A 23,672-nucleotide genomic window follows, 5' to 3' on the forward strand; every position below is an offset into this window, starting at 1 on the left:
GAGCATGCTCAGGGTGATGTTTGTAACGGAGTCTTACCAATCTTTATGCGAATGTTATTGGGATTGGATTTCCTGCCCCCAGAGTAGGAAAGGAGGATATTCTGTGGTTTCAGGTCCCGATGGATGATGCCCTTGCTGTGCAGCATTTTCATGGCACCCGCTATCTGCTGGAGAAAAAGCCTGATGGTGTCTTCACTAAGCGTTCGCATCGCTAGGAAGGAGGGAAAAATAACCACAGATGAAAAAACATTAGTGGCAGTTCTCTGAAGAGCCCAGAGGGCAGATTCTCCACAGCAATTAGCCACAATTTGTCATTTTTATTTCCATGTATGGTGTTTTTCTCACACCATTTCTGAATGACTCCTACAGGCAACACAAGGGAGAGCACTTGCATTCCCAACTTACTCTGTGGTCAGGGCTGTTTTCAACTCTGACTCTCACATGGTGAATTCAAGCCAGTAGTAGGTACTGAATTTGAGTTATCAGCTGAGCCCAAAAGTGACATTTGGTGAGGTTAAGGGCTTATCTCAGTTTTAAGAGCTACCAGCCAGATCTAAGCAAGCACTAGGCAGGGCCTGTGGCCCCGGGAGTGGGAAAGCTACTAGCTTCGAGTTATATTGGATATTGGTTGGGTATCTAAGGTCAGAGCTTTATCACAAAGACCATATCTAAGAGTGGAGCTAAGAGGAAAAGCAGTTAGTATTAGAATTTATACCTGCAATAATCATTAAAGCTTGTGCTGGGCCGGGAAAGCGTTGGTAGGTTAAATTCAGACAGTTGGGGTAGATGGCCAGCATGTATCTGTAACTTCAGGGTATGAGCCCAAGTGCACATCACCACCCACTAGACCAAATCATAATCTAATCCCAAAGCCACTGTTAGAGTGAACCACAGTCCTGTACCTCACAACATAACCCTACCAAATGGCCCCGCAAACTGTCATCTGACACCCTCCATCTTGTATCCATAGATGCAGCAAGAACATCTCAGAATGCCTTCAGAAGCATATCTTGTTTAAAAAAATACATTAGTAATCAAAAACTGCAGGTGTGGAAGGTCTGAACTCCACTCTCCTGAGGTATAGGCTTCCCAAGAGCCATGAAAAGTGTGGAAATAAGCACTGAAGGGATTAAATAATCTTCAACTGGCTCTTCTAATCAGAGAGAAGTGACATTAGCTGCTGTTATTTTAAGAGCTATACATATGAAACTCTTGCCAAAGCTGGGAGCAGCCTGCTGAAAAAACCTCAGGATAGACAGTAGTGCCAGCCCACCTCCCTGTCAGCCAAGTCACTGAGCAAGTCAGGCTTAAAGCAAGCACCATTCTACTTCAATAAATGAATTTCTTTTGTAAAATGTTCCTATAAGTTACTTGGGACTTCATTACTGTTATTCCAGCTGTTCTCTAGCAAGATATTAAAACAAGCTGGCAGGAGCTTCAAAATGCTACTCTACCTAGTCAGCTAGAAGAGAGGAATCCTTATGAAAACATATGAGGCTGCACACAGCTTTAACATAACAGAGGAAATTAAAACTCTAACTTCTAAAATACATGCATGGGAAACAGTAAAGGACATAGATGAATTAAACAGCACTTAAAAGAGAAAACAAACTCTCATCACTCCCAACCAAACCTCACTGTTCTAGATTGAGGCACAAGCAGAGTTAAAATGTCACCACGGCTATCAGCTGGACTCATACATGTGAGACCACTGCACATGTATATAGAGTCTCTCCCCTCTCGAGGCCTTTTTCCTCATGAACTAGCACTCAGTTGGAATTCAAGAGATTCCTCTGCAGGAAGGGGAGATTCTGTGAAGGGATTTTAAGGCTAATAAGAGGCAGCTCAGATAAGTCTTCCAAACCCACTTGCATCTTCTGAAAAAAGAACTGCCTCATTAACAAGGCTTTCCCCAATCTCCTGCTGGAATCTGTGTAATCAGTCCTGTACCACTTTCTGTCTATTAAAGGTACAGCATCTTAGCTGTGCTCAATCTTCTCCCCAACAAAAGGTCTCTGTACAATTCCTGTGATTCCTATTCAGGGGAGTATATTTAGAAATGATTAAAACATCATCTTCAAACAAAACTGCAAGAATTCTAAAGTTTTTCTCCCAATGCAGTTCAGGCCCAGAAAGGGACAGGCTGTCTCATCATCCCCCAAACACAAAGCAAGACTTGAGACTTGGCAGTTCTTTACATTATTAAGCTAGCAGGCAATTACAAATCCCTGGCTAAATATACTCTGTCTCTAGCAGAGAAACTGTCTTGTTGAGAGCCTTGTTCTAACCTGCAGTCCCAACAGCATGCCAGATCTTTAAGGTGTTACTGTCTCCTTTATGTAATTTGGTGGCTATAAGGCTAACACAGCACTAGCCACTATGCTTCAGCAAACCAGTTAAGCCTCCTTGATGTGGATTCTAACTCTGTACTGAAAACAACACTGCCACTAAGTTCACAAAAACCCACTCATCCAAAGAAAATAGGGCCTCTTAGCTACTAATTTCAGCAGAATTTAAGCTTTTCCACCTGACAGGAATCTGTACAAAGCTCTTTGCCTTGTACTTCTCAGGTACCATTTTCCTGACACACACAGAATCTAAGCTAGTGTCTTGAGCCTGCAGACAAGATTCCCCCAGTGCAACTGCTGTGGCACAGCAAAGCTCCCACATTGCTGCACAGCAAAATTAGGCAGAGATATGTTGGATCCTCTGGTAGTATTAAATTTCTCAAATCCAGGTAGTGCAGCAAGGCAAGACTGTGATATTGAGACACTCAGAGAAGGAAGAGTTACTTGGGCAGTGCAGGGGCATACACTTTTACCTCCCCTCCTGTGTTTGGGGTTGTAACACAGGGAAACAAAAGTCCTTGTCTCCTACTCAGTCAATCAGTCTACTGCCTGACAGCAGTGATCCCCAGCTGAAGGACAGAGACATAAATACAACTGACACTTTCAGCAACCTCTGGATATCGGTCCACAAATTACCTTCTAGACCAGCTACCATCAGCAGAGGGAGGGAGAGGTACAAAAGACTCATTCAATTTAGGTACCATTTAAAAAAAAAAACAACAAACAAAGAAATCAAGTGTGGAAAGCAAAAAACCCTCTCTCTTTGTTACATCCCAAATAGGGAACTTCTACTTCTGTCCTCTTAAAAGTGGGACAGTCTCATCTTCACCAGAAAACTGCTGGCAAAACACTAAGCCTCCACTGAAGCCTGGGTATCTCTGTGGATGTCTGCAGTGAGCAACATGTTCTTGCAGAGAATGCTGTTTCACAAGCCTTACTCTGCTCTTACTGAGAAGTAATAATACCCCTGCGTTTATTTTCATGGGCTCCACTTCAGTGACGAGGCACTCTGCTTACTGCCTTGGGAGCAAAAGCTATACAGGTCAGTAGATCAGAGCAAATATTTACTGTGGGTCAGTGTGGGACCTGAATACCTCTTAACTCTTGGTATAGGAAAAGGTTGAAACCAATTAAAAAGTGCCTTGGGCAGCCTGTGCTGAGATGTTCAAGCTGCTAAGAGGCTATCAGGTAAGCTGTAATAAACAGCCCTTGTCAGCTGATCCAAGGGGAGATGTATTGGTATATACCCACTGATGTTACATGACAACACTGTTTTGGAAAAGTCAATTAGGAAAAAGAACTCCTCCTCTTACCCACAGATGCCACAAGTAACTCTAACATGGGCCCTATCCAAATCACACTGAAGTCTGAGAGACCAAGATGATTTATTTGGGGCCTGCCTTGTAAATACCCCAGCTCCACCCATGAAGTGTGGCCAATGAGACTCCTCTGAAGTCTCCTGTCCAAGTCAGGAGATTTATTCCAGATAGGTCTAGTCTTATCATAGATATTTCTTAATTATTTGGCCAAAGAGGGTGAAAAGTTAGCAGTGCCTCACACCTCTTGTTTACCAAAAGGTCCCCACACCATTTGGGATGAGCTAGAAAGATAACAGCTGTTTGCATGTGTTGTGGTCAAACCAAGAAATGCCCTGCTCAGATATGTCTCTTTCCAGAGAGCTGCTTCCTCAAGAAGCAGCTTTAAGAAGGGTCACAAATACACACTTCAGGTACCTGTGTCAATGCCACCTCATTGAACTTAAGAAATCTTAGATCAGCCTGCTCTGACCTCCAAAGTACCCAAGGCCACAGAATTCCAGTTGTTCCCATGCAGAGGATGGTCACTTCTGTAATGCTTCCCACAGCTTCACCATACACAGCAGCAATCTGCCACTCTCAGCTCAAACCAGACCCTGTGGTGGGCTTTAAATGAAAGCAATGTCCACAGAGATCTAACCAGAAGTGAAATCACACTGTACCATTAAACACCATCACCACAGCTGTGCTTAGCAAACCATACACACAACCTTGGGATGTATCAAAGAGATGGAGCTGACCAACAGCATAACTCAGCCAAAATGCATATTGCATTGAAACGTGCACATCCACACGTCCTCCAGTTGTGAAGACAAAGAGAGCTAGAGTCCCTTTGGGTTCAACATAGAATTACCATGTTGCCTAATGCTTGTAATTAGAGGGCAGAATGGATTGGGAAGCTTACAAGCATCTTGTTCAATGGGAAACAGGGGATTTGCATGTGCAACTTGCCTAAGTGTTACAGGAAATACCATCAAAAACTTACAAGGAGTCAGTGGGAAAGTAGATCTTGCCATTAAATACAATCACACAATTATCAAAATAACTCAAGCAGCACAACAGCCACTCAGTAGAGATGGGCCTCCTGTGTACCAGTGAAATACCCTGGAAGAAATCTGAACTTCCCAAGATGAGCTTTCACAAAAATATCATTAATGTCAAAAGCAGTGTGAGTGCCTGCAGAAACCTGGAGAGGAGACACCCCAAAGGGCCGTGTGGTGCCATGGAGAAAGCCACAGGATGCACAAGTTGACTCTTGTATGTAGGCTGTGGGACTTGGAAGACCCAGGTCTCTGCCCTGAAAATTGCTCTTCACAGTAGTAAAGGTAAAGTATCTTATTGGTAAAAAGAGAACTAAAGGTAACTTTTTCATATTAACTGAGGTAAAGAAGGGTCAAACCATACTCTCAGCAGCCCTCAAATCAAATCAAACTGGGGTAAGCTTGAATTCTATTGGGAAAATACAATTCATTGACGCCTTCTCAAACTAGTCACCAATTTCCTGATTCATCTCATTTGATAAACAAGAAGAGCTGTATTAATGCCATAGCTAATTGCACAGTATGCTTCACTTTTTTGGTTTGTGGGATGGCAGAAGGGAAAGATGACAACGTACACATAGATGCAACAGTATGAATAGGAAGGTTTTCTATAAACCCATGTTTCTACAAATCATTCAGCCAAAAGCTTTGCCAACTAAGAGTGCACAGCCCAGTGCTTTAACATCAAAGCTCATTTCATGTGACTGAAAGGTAAAAACTTTAGCATGGGGAAACTGAATTGTGAGTATTTTCTGAAAGCATTTCATTATTAACATTTGCAAATGCATTCAAGGATCAAAAGAAGGTTCCAAAAACAAATCATTTTTACTTGTATTCATAACAGCATTCTACCATCAGCAAAGATGCTACTTCTAAAGCACAGAAATACCCAACAGATGCAAAACACCATCACTTATCTAAGACAAAGCACGCTAAACCTGGATTTTATAACATAAATACCCGTCACTTTTCTCTCACACACCTTTTAAACAAAACACATGAAAGGCAGAATATTCCTTCATTTTCCTTCAAGTACTAAATCCTTTCTGAAAATTAAAGTCCACAAATGTAATTCATTACCCTGTATGAATAGAGTGCAATATACCAGCACCAAGCCCCAAATAACCATTCTAGGCTGTAGGGCAAATGTAAATTTAGCATTTGGTCTTTCAGTTTTTATCGTGTACCTCAAATAAGGAGCCTGAAGTATTATCCAGATGACTAGATTTTAATTAGAACCATGTGAACAAACTTTAACCGTGACCCAGAACCACACATGAAATGAGATTACAGTTGTCTCTTCACATTTAGCAATCTTTTAGTTAACATGCAAAACAACAAGAATGCTACTTTAAACAGAAAAAACAGTCAGGGCTACAGAAAATAAGGGCTGTGCCTGACTGCAACTAAGCAACTTGTTAAACATGTTATCCTCTTACCACTTAAGTACTCAGGGCCAATGTGGTTTTCACATAGGCCAGGATTCTGTTCTGGTGCAGTGAGTGGCACTGCAAAACAGCTTGGAGACAGAGGCCTGAGTCCCAGCAATACCACTGAGAAACATGCAAATCATGCTTCATTTGTCTGGATAGCAAAGAAACACCTCAGTTTCACCGAAAGTTTCTTCAAGGTACTACAGTCACAGGTACCATAGATTCTCCAAAAGACCTTGAAATGAGTAGTTTTCAACACCTTCACAATACCACTGGCTACAATACTGTCACCCCCAATACACTGAAGAAACAAACATGTTTTATCCTAGATGTAGTGGCACCCTGAGGAATAAACTTAAAGGAAGCGAAATATACTCTTGTAATCTTAGTTTAATCCAACCCTAGAGAACTGCAAGGCTTCAGTATAAGTATCTTTTTACCAATGGCCAAGAAAGAGACAAACTATATCCCTAGCAGCATTAAAATATGTTTGATCTGTAAGGCCACTGTAACTAAAATACGTAACTACTGACAATAGAAACCATTGACCTACATAGGAAAGACTACAAGACTAGCTTTTATTGAGCAATGATACTCTGCTTATTTTGCAGGATTTAAGAAAAAACCAGAGATATACATTTGCTTACTTAGATCTTCTACAAACCCCAGCAACCTTAATGTGCTAAACCAGTCTGTTATCTTCTGAATACAGAGAATATTCTGCATATCATTCTACTTACTGTGAAGATAGTCTGCCAGGTCACCACCATTACAGTACTAGAAATAGAACAGAAAGTTCAGTTAATTCAAGGCAAATCAAGGATTAAAAAGAAAACCAGTAAACTACACTGATGTAAACAGTAAACTTCACTAGGATGGCAGGCTTACAGTAAGTAAACATAAATAATTACACATCAAAATGTGTATTTGGAAGTTGACAGGGAAAATTCCCTTCCTGTAGATTCCTCTTTGGGTCTCATTTCCCCTAAACATTGCATTGCATTACAATATACCAGTAGAAACTAATTTTTGTGCCTGTGTACATCCATGTACATGCACATCAGAAAGATAAAACTAGAACGAAGGAGAAGGGTCATCACTGGAGATACCACTAGAAACTTGGCTAAGGAAAGCCTTAGGGGCAGCCACAGGTGGAAACTGGAATTCCCAACATCATGTTGCACATCATTAAGGAAAGCCAAGAGCTCAGAGTGAAGGCTGCAGAGGAAAGAAAACATTCAGAAGCTTTGCTAGTAGGCTGTATTGGGAAAATTCTCTTTGAAGCAGATACTACCCAGTAACACCCATCTGACCCTTGAGGTAAGATGTCTGAATGATTAAACCTGTGCCAGCATGACCTTCTGACAGCAGCAATATGAAAAATGCCCATGGCTGCTGTTGTCATCCACACTGCTCCAGTTCTCAAAGTCATGCAGCTGCAGATTAGATTAGCAAAAGCATGACAGGTGAGACTGTAAGCAGAGAGCACTACTTGTGTAGCAAGCTTAAAAATATTTCTAAAAAGGAAAAAAGGGAAGGAAAGAAGAAAAGACACACACTCACCTCCATAACCAAGTAGACAGAGTTTGCCAGTTCCTGGGGAAATAAAAAATGGAAAAATCAAAGGTTTATGTGCTGAAATATTTCACACACTTTACAACTGCTCCATTCCCTTTTAAACAGGTAAACTTGTGTTATGATTCAGATTGAAGGAAGTCTGTATTGTGGCTTGGTCTTCATGTTCCTTTCCAAGCCCTTGGGATTAACAGTGGTGTGCCAATGCTGGCACGCTACTATCTTAGAGCCTTAATCATTTCCACATTTAACTTGGCCCTTTATAGAAGCTTTGCCCACATGAACAACATTAGTCTGAACAGAAAGATAAGAGCAACACAACTTTGGGACCTGCAATTTAACCCCACAAATGAAAAGTGCCTAAGAGATTCACCTTCGACTTGAAGGAAAAAAGGAAAGATCTGTGGTGAAAAACACAACATTGGCCAACCAATTCCTACACATGCATTAACAGAGTGCTATTATCAGGTGGCTAAAGCCTTCTGGATTATCACAAGGGTCAACATCAGCAAAGTCCAGGCTCATCTTACTAAGTGTGCTACAGGTCCTGCACTGTAATGCTTCTTACAATGTTGAGAGTTTACCTCCAGCCTTAGTTGATCTCCACTGGTTCCATGGCCTTAAAAAGCACATGCAAGGCAGCATATTCATGGTACAAGCAGAGGATACTGTACAGAGGTGCCCCACAAACATACAGCACCATGGACTCACCTTAGGAACTTTGATGGCTGCACAACACACACTGACACCAATGGCTACCTGACATTTGTAAGCAAATGCCAAACCTCTAGCAGAAAACAAACATGAAAACAGCCAGATGTTTCAACCCTGGGTAGACCCAGAGGGGTTAATGACTAAATTCTGTTGTTGAAATAGAAATCAGACAGCAGACGTACTATATAGAAGCCTGTATACTAGATGTCAGTCGTAAACTTAAGGTCCAGTCCTGGACAAGTGCAGGCAGCAATTACTTGGGTGAGTGGAGAAGCTCTGAAAACAGCAGCAGAGCAAGAGACTTCATTTCCATAGCTCCAGGGCAGCATGCCTTTACTTACAGGCTGTTTAGACACCTGCTTGCCTGATTCCTCTTCCCTGACTACTATTTCAGAAAGCCCTAGCATCCACGCTACCAGCCTTTTAGTTTCCAAGCAGTCTTCATTGTCTGCGCTCAGTCCCTTTCATCTTGGTCTGCCCACAGGACTCTACCTCCTGCCAAGCCTGTACCAAATTGACTGCCTTTGTCAACACCTTGAGTCCTCAGTACCTCCCATCACTTCTCTTGTAGTCTTCTTTTAACTCCACAACATGAAATCTGAGCTTCCAGATGCTTACTGGAAGACTGGTCAAAGGAAGGAGACAGAGGGGAAACAGTTGAACTACCTGTGATTTGAGAGACGCAAGCTAAAGCTGCATGCAGCACAGGCCACCTTTCCTCAGAGGAGCTCCTACAGCTGCTCTCACTGCCAAGCCCAGATGAGCTTTTTGAAAGTCTCCTTGTCTGTCCAAAAATCAATTCTCCATGACGCTTCAAAAAGGCGCTTGTTACATTTCCTTTTACAATTATGGCTTTAAACAAGCTTTGTTTTCCAATCTCTGCATCTAAAAGCAGCACACATTAAGTCATCCACTTTCACATGCGCTTTAGATGAAGTGGGAAACCAGTGTGTGGTTAAAAGCACTTGCCCAGGGAAACAGCACAAGAAAAGCCCAGATATTGTCACAAGCTTTGCACGGGACAAAACACTGGGGGAAAATTTTCAGAAGTGCTCAAAGCCCACTAACTCCTGTTGTTCTCAGCAGGAACAATGCAAAGTCAGGGTTTATGAAACACACTCAAGCCTTTCACTTCCCCAGCCACAAGATGTTCCAGAAGACGAGAGGACACACCAGAAGTGAGGTGCAGCTGCTCAGGGAATGACTGCAGGGCAAAAGCCAGGGAAGGCAATTGCTGGGCATGGAGGAACTATCTCATATGGCTTTCACAGCCCACACTGAGTTCATCACTGCCACAGCCACATTTTCCATTGACATGTCTTGTCTAAACATGTTGTGATCATGGCAGCTCAGTAGCCCTACACACTAACATGAATAGTCCCAGTAGGGTTTGGAGAAGCTTAATATATTATTACCTATCTAGAAAATGAAAAGGAAGTTTAGCTTACACAAACTCAGTCCAAAAGATATCTGTAATAAATTATTAGCCAATAGCTAATGTACAGTGTACAGTTTGGTTGTTTTTCCACTGTATGTTGTTTAAAGACTCTGCAAACATTGTCAAACAAGTCATTAATTTTTGGCAGCCAGCATGTACAGTGGCTAGGGTTAAATAAGGACTTACACAAAGGAGATGCTCTGCTTGACTTCCCCAGCAACAGTGACCTTGGTGGTTGGCGGTTTTATCTCACCAACACAGGGTGAAGAGATAAGATGGCAATGCCTGAAAAGCTTCTAGGAGACAAGTAGGTGGCTCCCCTAACCATTCTCTGGCAACAGAACTGTCTGAACATTCAAGCCTTACTAGGAAGCACTCTCTACCCTGCTGCATGCACACCCACCACAGCAGAGGAACATTTAGCAAGTGTATTTTCAGATCACAGATGCCTGTAGCAAGGATGACACAAGTTCCACATTTGCAACTTCAGCATTTAAAGACTTGCTTACCAGAAGAGATTTGTAGGAATTTTGCCAACAAAACTAAACATTTACTTCAGAAAGAGCCCCGGAAACAAGCTCTTGTTTGGAAAAGGCCTTCAGCCAGTTGCTTACTGTGGTTACAACAGACACGACTGTCTACAGAGACTTCTGGTTTCTCAAATGAGCTGACAAACTTCTCTCAAGCTGATTCAGCAGCAGAAACAATTTATTTTCCATTTTTACCCTTCCACAATATTTTTATTCATTAATAAAACAAGGAAAAAAATACTACAAGCCAAATCTTGCAGGCTACCAGTCTCTCTGAAAAGAAACTAAACAGCCAGCCCACTCAAGAATAACATTACAGACAAGAATAATATTACAGTTTGTTGTATTTCTGCAGAGGCTTATGTCCAAGAAGTGCTATAGATGGTTTACTCTGGACCTCTTACTTGCTTGTGCCAGTCTATGCAGCCATGGCTAACTCTGTCACTAAACAAGCTCGTCAAAGAGAACCCCAAGTCTTTTCCTCTCATCACAAAGTGTAGCAGTACCCTGACCATGCTCTGCAACGGCACCAAAAGGCCTCTGTCAAAGACATGAAGCTGATAATCAATCAGTCTGCATCATTGCCTGACTTGTAGTTCTCACAGCAGAGGCCCCAGAGATGAAGTTACAATTCAATTGAGTGTAAAAATAGGCAACAGCCTTTACTGTCTACAAATAACACACATCTACTGACAGAGGACAAGAAGATGAAGAAACTTCGTTTAGCAGGACAGCATAAATCACCTCAGAACAGTGCTGTGTTGAAATCCCTCACTGGGACACTAAGAGGGATGGTGTTATCACAGAATGGTAGGGGTCAAGACACAGCAGTCCTGTCTCCCTTTAAATTTTCGCTCCACCCATACTGGAAGGTGGCATGATCCTCTTCTTGAAAAGTGTGTGCTTAGGTGTGTCCAAAGGGAAATGTCTGGGTGTACCCACAATTAGTCATCCTTCTACCACAGCTTAAAAAGTCTTCAAGAGGAAACTTCCTCAGAGAAATCCTCCTCTGCATTCTATCCCAACAACTAGCCTGCCACCAAGTTTAGAAAGGCATTCAGGAAGGGGAAAAAAAGTTGACATTCAATTATACATCACTCCAAAACTCTCTCAGCAGTGCATTGTTCTCACCAATCTGTGTGGGACCAGTGCTGTAACAGACACTGGGGTAAAACCAGCAAAGAACAGCTTCTATCTCACATAAATCCTCTTTTCTAGGAAGTCAGAAGGAAACAGGAGAAACACTTTGAAGATGAACATAGTTCTGCTGTTATGCCTATGTGTTGAACACTGAATGGCTGGCAAGGCTTCTGCTACCTACAGGAGAGGAGCCATAGATGCTCAAGTGCTCAAAAACTGGTTTTGTCACTCCTGAAGAGCAGAGTACCATCTCCTGTTTGTTGGCCTCTCTCTGAAGGGCAAAGGTTCCCGTTTTGTACCTCTCAAAAGGTATCTGCCGTGTGCTGTTCAACACTGCCTCTCAGTACCCTGAGCAGCTGCCAAGCAAAGATAATTGCTGCACACAGATCTCTCTAAATGGGGTTAGGACTCATCAATTGTACCAACACAGCAGAAATATAAAACAAAGCTGAGGATCTGACAGTGAAAGATAAAATTGACACCAACTGAAAGTTAAAAAAACAACCAAACAAACCAAAGTGGAAAAGCGTAAGTGCCACTTCCCTGACTGGCTGCAGCAGAGCCCCAGCACACCTCATACTCCTGTTTTGCCAGTATGATCTCACGGAGTCATAACAACACCAATGTGAACTGTGTGAGCACCTACAATGCTCGCCCTTTGGAAAACACATCTAAAGCAAACAGCTAGAAGGTATTCACATGTCTTTTGACCTCACAAGGAAAGAAAAACACTTCTCAAAGCCTATTGTGTTTCTCTGTTTTTTGGCCCTGGTCATTCTCTCCACTCCTGAACCTTAACCAATACGGAACTTGGAAGCAAGTTTCCAAGTCAGAAGACAACAATTAACTCAGACAAAGAAGACGAAAGAAGAGCAAAGTACTCATTCACCACAGTATAATCTCTTCTCTGTACAGACATACAATACCACAAATTGCTTCTCAAACTCAGACACAGCTTCATAGCCAGACAAAAGTAAATTTTAGGGTAGATTTTTGGGATTCAAGGTATACAGCCAGCACGGTCAGGCAACACATTATAAGGAACCAGTAACCACTTTCCTCCTGTGTGTGGGCTACAGTGGAAGTGATAAACCTTGGGCTATGGTGGCAGTCACAGGTAAGCATGGTCCAGGAGATGACAGGAAAGGAACAAATACCATCATCCTACAGTATACTCAATATTTTTGCCCATTTGGACAATAAAACCTATTGCTACTGACTGGAAAGTATTAATACCATAGTCAGCAAATCTTTGACTTCCTGAAAGAACCAGGGCTCCTAATTCCTTTGTGTAGATCCCAGGGAATAAGCACAAGAAGCAAGACCCAGAGACACTCACAGACTTCTGCATTGGCTTTCGACTGTGTTCTGCTTCCTACAGACCTGCCAGCCTCCTCCAGGATGTGGAGCACCAGTGGAGCTACAGGGTGAGCAGAAGGGAGGCCCTGCATATGGCCAGCCTTGCAGCTGGTAGAACCAAAAGAACAATGGCACCAAGGGCAAGTGTTACCCTATTCCAGGAACTATGGTATCCTCTGCTTATAAAACATAGGAGCTCTTTCAGGACAGGTTGTACTTCAGGGCAGATTAAAAACAGCAGGAAAGTTATCCACTAGTTCTACATTGGCTTCAGGAAGGGAGGGAAAGTACTTCCCATCCCCCTGGCAAGAGTCCTAAAATCTGACTGTGAGACACGAAAAAATAAACATGAAAATGTCACATCCATGGAGCTACTGTTTGCCAGGCAGCTAATGCCACCACACACACACAGCACAACAGCTGGTAAAGCAGCTCAGTCTTCGAGTGACCTGAAGAAACTTCACCATCTCTTCCACTGTAAACAAGCTTTCTGCAGCTTCCTTCAAACTAGCCCCAGCTTTACCTTAGAGCTTCACTGACTGGGTAGTCTGCTGTTGGCTTCACAGGAGTTTGCTGCAGGCCTCAAGCAAAGCCCTGAGAGTCAATGCACTTGCTGGATGATTAGTGAGCACTTGCAGAGAGCTCCAACAGGAAAATATGACTGCTCTTCAGAGGCAGACTGAGTCTCTGCAGAGCAACACACTACAGCAAGTCAAAGCTGAGAGCTGCATCTGAACCTAACCACAGAAACCAAATACAGGACTAATGTCATAATGAAGAATAGAGACAAAGTGGCAGCTTCCACAAGTCACAGAGGTTCAAGGTGAGATGAAAAACAGGCATCAGAGCAAAATGAAGGCTCACACTGCTGGGACGCTGAAGAGCAACCACTTCTTAGCACAGTCATGTTTGTCCAGGGGTAATGCTGCACCATCTATGCCAGTGTGTGCTGCTGGCTCTTAGGCAGGTATCACAGCCTGAGAGCATGCAGCACAGGTCACATCTATGCAGCAGCCCAGCAAGGATGAGAGACTGAGGAGGAAAAAGAGCAGCAGAATCCAGAAAAGTTTGGACTTTGTGACATGGAGGTGAAAGAAGTAGTTCCTCCTTTGCCAACAGGCAGAAGACCTCCTAGAAGTGTCTTTAAACAAAAGCAAGCTCCTTTTTGCTATTGACACTGCATGATGTTAATGCTGTTGAGAGGAAATGTCAGAATTTTAAAGACAATGGAAATATTGAAGATGTGATTTGCTTTTCTGTATTTATTCCTTACCTGCTTTCTGTATTCACAATCATATTACAAAATGAACTTTTAAGGTTGAATTCCATGGTACTTTATGCTCAGCCATCTGCATTGGAATGAAATCCTTACATACCAAAAAGCTGATTTTTATGAGCTGACCCAAAGAACGGGAGCAGGAGTAGCAGGAGTGCTGTGGGTCAAGGTGGACAATAAAGCAGGCCACAAGTGAATGTTTGCATTTTAATCACACACTCACTGGGACATCCTCACTGAGATATGTGCAAATATAAACAAAGTAACTTACATACTTCATTTACCAGGCTTAAGAAAACAAACACACAGCACAAATGTGGGTATATTTATATTTATGTTTGTGTGTATATATATACACACACACACACACACACATACATTTAACACAGAGTTTAAAGAAAATGACCCCCAAGGAATCTTCTCTTTCAAATTTAAACAGACTTAATTTAAGAGGGGAAAAAAAAATCCAGTTACTGGAAGCCAGAGTAACATGGTCTTGAATCTGCAGTATTTAAAAACCAAGGAGAACTGACTATATTTCAACATATTTAGCATGCTGGCTACAGTTGCCAACTAAATAAAAACATCAGTCAAATGGAAATGAAGAAGCCTCCAGAGAGAACGAAGCCCAACTGCCCAGTTGTGTGCAGTGACATTAAACAGAGTACACACACACACACAGAGCCTGGCTTTGGAGCACTCATCACACCACTACCTCACCCTGCTGCCATCCCATCGCACCAGCAGCTCTCCCTCAGGGCCATCAGTGCTTCCCCAGCAGGCTGGGAGGCCTTCCCTTCCTGGGGATGTAAGATGCTTTGCTAAATAGGATCTCTTAACGACTTAAAATTCTGCATCTTTCATTCCCCCACCGGAACCACACTGTCTGGTTGATCTCTAATATGCCAGCTCAGCTGACCTAATTCCTCCTGTTATTCTGATGCTAGGAGACAAGCCAGGTGCTCCTGCAGCCAGACAGAATATTACTGCCCTAAGCAACCAGTGATGCAGGATTTGAGTCATTTCTATCAGCCTCCCTTTGAAGCAACCTTGCTTAATAAACAAACAGAGCAGTGAAATTCTCACTTTGCATTTCGGGAGCATCTCTTTGTTTATGGTGGTATTTAGGGCCTGTACATCATAAAGCAGGAGACATCACACAGTTAAAGCACCTCCTTGCTATACAGTAAACACAAAAGAGATTACAAAGCTATTTGTTTGTGGATTCTGCTGGGGACATTTATTATTAAATTTCTCAGAGTGGAACCATAACATCTGGAGACAATTAAGATAGTCTTCCAAGGCAATGTTTCTCAGGTACAGACCTAAACATACTTTGTTTAAGAGAAACTATGTCACTCATTCACCTTCCAAGAACACAAACAACAAAACCAAACAAACAACCCCACAACTCAAAGAAAAAACATCCAACCTATAGAAAACAACAAGCAAAAAGGTACATATTTAGAAAACAAAACTAAACTAAACCCTTCTCCTTGACTTTGCAGATGCAAGACCACCACCTCTGCTGGCCACTTCTCCGTGCTTCACTTCTCATTTCCCACTGTATCCTACTGGGTGCCAAAGGATGAAGGCAGTCTGCCTCGTGGAAGACTCACCACCATTTCAGAGGATCACAGTTTCTCTAGGACTTTCCCCCAAGTAAATCACAGCCATCCAGCCCAGACTCCTACCACCAACACCTTGTTGTGCAAAAGCTTTTCAGGTGGTATTAACAGGTGGGAAGGCAGAGGGTGCAGGAAAGGGAGAGAAAAAAAGGAAGACTTATGAAAGTGAACTATGTCCTCAATTCTCTACACATGCCTGACCATTTATATGGGCTTTTGAAACACACTGCAGTTTCAAAGTTTAGGGTCAAGTCCAGTCTGCCCACAAAATGAAATCTTTTAATGGGTCTTTGGTTTGCATCTAAAAATATCTGAAAGCAATTCAAACAGTGGTTCAATCCCACCCAGCCACTGATAAGAAGATGCCTTTTCCCATTCGTCTTCCAAATCTCCACCTCCTTGCTTTGCTCACTCCAGCCAAACACATTCAAACATCACAAAGATTTAAACAGCAAAAAATTTTCACAATGGAAACACTGATGGAGCTTGAGGAAGAACAGCACAAATAGCACCTCAGCCGTTACCAGAGCTTTGCTGTTGAACTGTGAACACAACCACCTACCAGTTTCCAATTACTCCTGGGAAACATTCCTTAATCTGTCATTATAGTCTGAGTAATGCTACCTTCCAGAGAAGCTTTAGAGGCTATTAACTTCTACGTTGCTGGCTCTTCCATGACAACTTAATCATGTGAGAGGAACACAGGTACGTGCTTTACACATCGGATGAGTAAAACAGTGATCATAATTTCAGAAATGCAACAAGACCACTCCCTCTTAAAAAAAGCCCATGACTCCTCTGAGATCTATATTTAGTGGTCAGCATTTGCTGGATGTTTCTGTGACCTGCACAGTGGGGTACTCAGCTAGTGAAGGCAACATTAAATAGCAGCTCAAAGCCTTCAAATTCTCTGCTCTCCATAAACACAGACATTTCGGTCCACCAAACTCTCAAACCTCATCCTACAAAACTCCTGACAGAGGGTGGTTGGGTTTTTGTCCTTTTCCCTTTCTAGCTCTAAACTAAGCCAGATCCAATCTTCAGTAACAGAGTGATTTCCTTCACCAGATGTACGATAGCAGACACCCCATTCTTGTCCGCAGCACAAACAGAAAGAGGATTGCTCGGCAGTTCAGAGAAGTCTGCACTTTACACCCACTCACCAGGCAAGTTGCCAGCTTTGCTCAGGGATGGAATTAAAACAGGATTTAACCAGGCAGGCAGCCTGACCTCTGGAGTGGGATCTCCCAGACACATAGTGACTCCTAAGTCATTCAGCAGGGAGTCACGTCTCCCAAGATGGGGCACCCAAACTGCAGTGCCTGAGGACCAGAAGATCCTGCATTAGGTGGCACGAGAGGTGGCGAGGCAAGGAGGTGAGACTGCAGCAACACTGATTCATCCCACATCCCACTCAGCAGCGAGGTGCTGCGGCACTGAGTGGTGCTGGAGGGCACGCCGAAGGATGCTGCCGCACTCCCGCCGTCCCGGGGGACAGCTGGAGGCACGCACGCGAGATGTGGGCTGACAGCTAAAGGCTCTGTGTCAGGAAAAGGTGACAGCACAGCAGAGCATCACAGCCGAACAGCCATGGCTCTATTGATCACAAGGACTTTCTATACAGCAACAATATGAGCCTGTTATTACTTGGCTCTCAAGACCAGCCCAGAGCGACTGATCATTAAGCTCAGAAGCATTTCTTCTGTCACCCATGCCTTAATCCATGCGCATGGGAAAAACTACACTTCAAGGTCTCTGTGTTCTTTTGTCTCCAGGAGTTCCAGGTGGTACAGTCACCTCAGCAGAAATATTTTTGGTAAGTCTGTACAGCATGAGGGAGTTAAGCATTAGGCTCAGCTCATCCTGAGCTGATGAGTACAAGAAGCTAACTTGACACAAAGTTATGGAAAGCAGGCCCTCAGGTAATCTGTGCTGAAACAGAAACTTAGCAGTGCAGTGCCCTGTGTAACATCAACAGCTCCATTACCACAGCCAGTCCATCCCACCTGTGCAAAAATTAGAACAAAAAGAACCCAACAAAACATCCAGTACCCACATAAGCATAGTCACTCTAGGCTGCTTTAAGAAGCAAGCTCAGATCACAGCACACAACTAAAGAAAACATGCCAGTAAAATGATCCTTCCTCCTATTTCATGCAGAAAAACGCTTTCTAATACCCAAAGCACAATGGATGTCCAGGAATAGCAGATTTTCTGCCCTTGCACCAATACACACACATGCAACATCTTCAGTTGACATGTATTCAATCAAGTTCCCTGGGGCAGCTCCCATAGAACAAGGAAGAAAACATCCCTAGGACCTCCCATTGCCCCAAAGAGCTCATTTATATGTAATTCACCTTAAGGAACAAAGGTTCATTTTACTGTTTTCAAATAGAATAAAAACACTTCTAGTATCCAGATGGGTCTCTAGACTCTGTACTCCCCTCAAGCTGCTGCAGTCTTGAGAACCCAACTCTGTAAACCAGCTGAGGAGTCAGGGATTGTTCAGTAGCAACTAATGCTCTCCATATACAGTGGAATATGGTTAGGGAATATGGCGAAACACCTCCTGTGCCTTGGAAGGATCCACATCACAACTCCATACAGACACTAAATAGACAGTACTTTTAGAAATGTGATACAATATGATTTATCCTTTTTTTGAGCAGAGGTTCTCACATTAGGCTCCTAGACTATTCACAGCATCTCTCATTAATACATGAGCATATAATAATGGTAATATGCATATTTCATTTTGTGAGCCATTCTCATTCTGCTCTTAGGATTGTAGTGAGGGCATCTATAAAAGTTCAGATACTGCACTTTTATACATTAAACATTCACCAGTACCATTTATTCATAAGAAGCTTCTTATTTTGTGATTATTTATGAACCAGTATCACAAAGATCTACAAAACAAGAGGGAACACAGCAATTCTGGATTTGATGGATAAGTGAGACACAGTGAGAGCTGCTGGAAGTATTAAATAGCAGCACTGCAAGTGTCTGTTTGGGTCAAACCTGGCATCACATCGCAAACCTTGAGTTTCGCAAGGCCTGGTTAGCATGAGCTTTTAACCAAGCAAATGCAAACTAGAGCATCACTGAGTGTAATCACTCGCTTACTGCCTCTGTGGTTTTGGCAACCATTTCCTTGTGTGTAGGGAACATGTAAGTAAAAGCTAAAATCACTGTTGAAAGGAGACACAGACCAAGGGACGACACAAAATGCCACAACAGACAAAGCTACAGGGCAACATTATGATTCACGGGAAATATTTTTTCCTTTTTGCTCTACCAGGTTGTAAGAGAAGAATAAACCTCTGCAGTTTCAGAAAGACTAAAAGGCCTCAACTAACTGCAACGATGATGTTTTCAAGGGTAAATATATATGCAGCTATGAATTAAACAAGTCTTGTATCAGAGAAAAAGTGAGTAACAGTCTTTCACACAAACTAAGGAAAAGTGGACATTCGCCACCCATCCACAGAACTTCACTTCTCCCTTCTCAGATAATTTTCCCTCACACAGGTCCCACGCAGATGCAGAGCAAGGCCAAACACTCAGACACATTACACACAATCTGTGCGGGTGGACCACATCAGATCATGTCTGATAACTGATTACACCAGAGGAGATTCCACACCCAGGCAGCACTATATAACATCCAGTGTCACCTCATTTTGTCAAGAAATCAAATTACCCAGGCCATACAAAGACTCTCTGACAAAGCTGGTAACTAAACATATACTTGGGCATGCCTTGAGCCCAGGACCACACTCATGTTCCTGTTTTGCGGTATCTTGATCAGCTTCTTGCTAGTATCTCACTAAGATACACTGCTATACATAGAATTTAAAATTCATGTGCCATCACATAAGGAAAAAAATGCATTGCTGCTGTTGTAACAGTAATGAAATCACTCCTTTAGAAGGAAATGTCTTTAAGCTGTTTCCTCCCCAGCAGTCATTTGAAACAGGTTTTGAAAGATATGCAATAAGCAAATCCAGCAGTACAATGCCTCATACAAATACAAACTGTAGAGGAAACACAGAAGCAGCCACTCACTCTCTCAACTGGAAAGTTATTCAGTAAACTTAGACAGTCCAGAGAACCAAAAACAAGAGACTGAATGCACCACGTGGTCTATGTCCAAAGGAAACTTCACCAGCTCCTTGAGCCCCTCTGCAGCATGGCTCAGGCCAAAGGCAGTCACTGCTTTGCCAGACCAGCTCTCAAGGGTGGTTTAGGAACAATGTACAGCTGGTCTCTTACCCAAAGGACATTTCCAAGAAGCAATACTATTCTGAGCAGCCTTACCTCCCTCCCAGAGCAGCCTGAAATTCCCCCGTCCACCTCTCACCAAGACAATGTCAGGCATTACATCCTTTCCAAGGGCCTAGCCCCCCCTGCAGCACATTGCAATAACCCCCTGCTGAGGCACAGAGGGCCCCCGGTGGGTACCACAGCCCCAGGGCTGGGGTGACAGTGACAGACTACAGCACCCAGAATACATTGCAAACAGGCTGTACCGACCAGCTGCGACTCGTGTTTGGGGTGACGCGGAGGCCACCGGAGCCAATCCATGGAAGCAGGAGGAATGTCAACAAACACTGCGGCCTGTGGGACATGTGATATCAGGGACAGGGCAGGCAGCTCCAGATAAGCTACCTCATGGCCACCCAGGGGTCCGGCAGCGGGCACGAGGCGGTCACGCAGCTGTCACTGGAAGATGTGCGACCAAAGGGTGGCACAGGCTGTGCCAACACACCGCGCACCAGCCCCGTTGCCCTTACACACAAGGGGGTCCATTTTAAGCTTTGGGATACTGCGCTGTTTCTTTAAAAAGCATCATAAATGACAAAGAAAACCTGCCCCCATAACCCAGCAGGGTTTCTGAACTAAAATTTCAAGGGGAAAAAAGAAGTCATTGGATAACTTGGTTTCCAGAGTGGATCAGTTTGAGACCCTTAGATCAGATCTTCAGAGCTGACTTTGAAGGAAAAGGCAACTGTGGGAAACCACAATAATCTAAAAACATCTGCTGCAATTTTTAACACTTAGTGAGTGCCACAAGGACAACAGAAAAATGCAAATGAAAATTCTCTGGGACTCAAGACAATCATATGCTACAAAGTCATGCTCACGCTATTTTTACATTGCCTAGGAAAAAGAAATTTTCTCAGGGAGTGTATCCAGACCAAAGAAAGAAAATAAAAGGTACTCATGCCAAGAATAACTACTGTAATTTTATTTCTAACATTCTGAAAACTTTTGAGCTTTAACACAGGCAAATTCACCACACACTGCATTTCACTGTATAACATCTTGGGGAGCAGGAGCTCCCAACTGCATAAGAGTTCTGTTGTCCAGATAACAATTATCTGCTCAGCCATGGTCCTAACTTAGCAGCAGACTTCGCTTTTTTCCCCTTCAGAGTACACATATGACTGCAAAACATGTTAGAAACTGCAATTTCACAAACTGCATTCAACCTCTCCCAAATTCAGAATGCTTTGCTATAATTGAATGTATTTACCTGGAAGTCATACAAGGCAACGATGTTTTCATGTTTCAGTTCCTAGAAAAAGGAAAACAAAGACCATAAGCTAGGAGCAACAAAGGGCATATAGAACAAAGACTGAAGAAAACAAGCCAGGCTACCTTTACCTTAAGTATTTTTATTTCCTTGCCCAGCAGCGTTTGAGATTTTGCAAGGTTTTTCTTGTTAATGCATTTCACAGCTACTTCCAGCTCAGGTTTCTGAAAGAGTGCATATGTAATTCAATAATGTAAATTTCACCATTCATTTACATTAGGATAAGCAGCCTCTTAACAGATTACAAATATAACTGAAAGAAGTGTCTTGCAGTACCGGCAAAGGCCTCTCACTTCATATCCTAATGCCTACCCCTCACTTGTTCAGACTTGTCCTTTCCCAAATTATGCCTGTCAGCCCAAGCAGAAAAGCCCAAGGTTTGGGGTTTATACGATGATTATCCTCTTATTTAATCACTAGAAACAAATGCACCGTGGGAGCTCTGGCTTATCCCAAGCCCTAATGATGGAAAATCCACCACTGTATTGGTTTCCTTTTATGTAGCAGTGAGCGATTTCTCCTCCTCTTGGAAAAATTATGTGAATACAAAACTTCATAGACACAAAGAAAAACCCTAAGGGAAGAGCCCTCTACATACTTGACAGTGTGAGCTTGGGGCTTTTTTCCCCTGTTTTCAGGACAAGGACCAGTTTTGGGGAGCAAGACACCGCTGCAGCCACCTCCGCAGCAGGCTGCTGGCCTCCAGCCCCGCTCTGCCCAGCTGCAAGGTGAAGCCACCTGCCTAGGTCCTGCTGGGGAGCACACCTGCCTCCCAAAGAAACTCCAGAGATAACAGTGACAAATAACAATAGATATGTCTACCATCACCAGAGTTGCCTGAGAGCCAGGGGCTGATGCCCAGGTGAAAAACAGCCACTGCAGGCCAGCGGGGACAGGAGTGACTGAGACAGAGTGCCCTGCTCAGCTCAAACCCAATACATACATAAAAAGCAGGGGGTGAGGGGAGAGCGAAAGAAGAGCTTATTCACCTCTCTGTGCCTGCCCTTGAAGACGACGGCGAAGGCTCCGTGCCCGATCAAGTCCTTCCTGCTGAACTCAAACTTTCCCACTGTCTCCATGGCGCTGCGCCGGGGGGACCCCGGAGCCGGCGGGGAGACTGCGGCCGGGACGGCTTCAGAGCTGCAAAGGGACGAGGAGGAGGAGGATGGCGGTGATGAAGGAGCTCCCTTTAAAGAAAATTAAACCTCTCCCAATCCAAACACAACGGAGCACAACAACTCCCCCCCCACCCGAAGAGCTGTCAAGAGCCGGAAAGCCACCGGCGGGGCGAGCCTCTCTCCTTTCAACCCCCCCGGCAGCTCAGCGCCGGGCTCCTCTCCCCCACCTCGCCCTCGTCCATGGGTTGCCTCTTCCTGCAGAACGGCCGAGAGCTGGTCATTGTTAGAGGCCGGGGTGAAGCTGGCTCCTCAGCAGCGGGCCTTCCCCATCTCTTCCTCAGGACGGACCGCCGCGGTTCCTGCGGCGGCGGCTTCAGGCGGGGCTCTCCATGCCAAGCCCCGGCCCTCCCCGCCTCGCAGGCGCGGCTTCGCGGAGAGTCCACCTTAAGCGCGAACCACCTTAACGCCTAGTCCACTTTACGGGAGCGGTCCACCTTAAGCGCGAGTCCACCTTAAAGGCCGCCTGAGCCCCTCGACCGTTTGTACAGAGCGGGGCCGCGGCTATCCCGGGAGTCTCGCCGCCCGCCCGGGCCCAGACAAAGCGCCGCGGAACACTGCGCGGACGAGAGGAAAGAGCTCGAGCCAGGACCACGACCGTCCCGGCGGCGCAAGCGCGGTGCGCGCAGTGGGGGAGGCGAGCGCGCAGGCAGCGGCGCAGCAGCCACCTGAAGCGGCAGGGGCCGAGCCCGACACATTTAAAGGCGCCGCCCGCAGCCCTGAGTCAGCGGCGCGGCACGGTCTCGTGTGCCCCGCACCCCCCGCCGATAACAGAGAACAGGAGGGTTCCTGGCGGTTCCTGCCCGTCTAAGCCTTTAGGAAGTGTATCTAGTCACTAAAGAAAAGGGTCCATCTGGGTGAATTCGTTCACCACAGGAGCAGTGTGACAGGCGGGACCTGAGGGATGTGGGCAGTGGGGCCTCGCCCCTCTGCCCACAGAGCCCCTTCTCCCACAGCATGGCCTGTCTCCTCCACATGCTCCTGTGCTGGGGCCCGCAGGGGCTCCGTCCCTTGCTCCATCCCTGCTTCCTCACAGAGGAGCAAACCAAGCCTGCAGCTTGCCCTCAGGAGTGATGGAGGGTGCCTCTAGCAAGCTCT

General features: G+C 44.4%; 1 protein-coding gene across 3 annotated transcripts in view; it reads right to left on the bottom strand.

The window, feature by feature from the left end:
* ULK1 (unc-51 like autophagy activating kinase 1) overlaps positions 1-23,174 on the bottom strand; it is a 79,134-nt gene extending 55,960 nt beyond the window's left edge. For 2 of the 3 annotated variants that reach the window (XM_062009631.1, XM_062009630.1), the window contains exons 1-7: positions 22,745-23,174; positions 22,389-22,586; positions 21,471-21,563; positions 21,340-21,381; positions 7,701-7,733; positions 6,878-6,914; positions 38-211 (exon numbers count right to left, since the gene is read on the bottom strand). In XM_062009631.1, the coding sequence (XP_061865615.1) occupies positions 38-211; positions 6,878-6,914; positions 7,701-7,733; positions 21,340-21,381; positions 21,471-21,563; positions 22,389-22,586; positions 22,745-22,798 (631 nt within the window). In that variant the 5' untranslated portion in view covers positions 22,799-23,174. The remainder of the gene's footprint in view (positions 1-37; positions 212-6,877; positions 6,915-7,700; positions 7,734-21,339; positions 21,382-21,470; positions 21,564-22,388; positions 22,587-22,744) is intronic. The other variant, XM_062009632.1, reaches the window with a different exon arrangement.
* Between the last annotated feature and the right edge of the window lie 498 nt (positions 23,175-23,672).

This window comes from Colius striatus, chromosome 17 (assembly GCF_028858725.1).
Source record: "Colius striatus isolate bColStr4 chromosome 17, bColStr4.1.hap1, whole genome shotgun sequence".
NCBI lineage: Eukaryota > Metazoa > Chordata > Aves > Coliiformes > Coliidae > Colius > Colius striatus.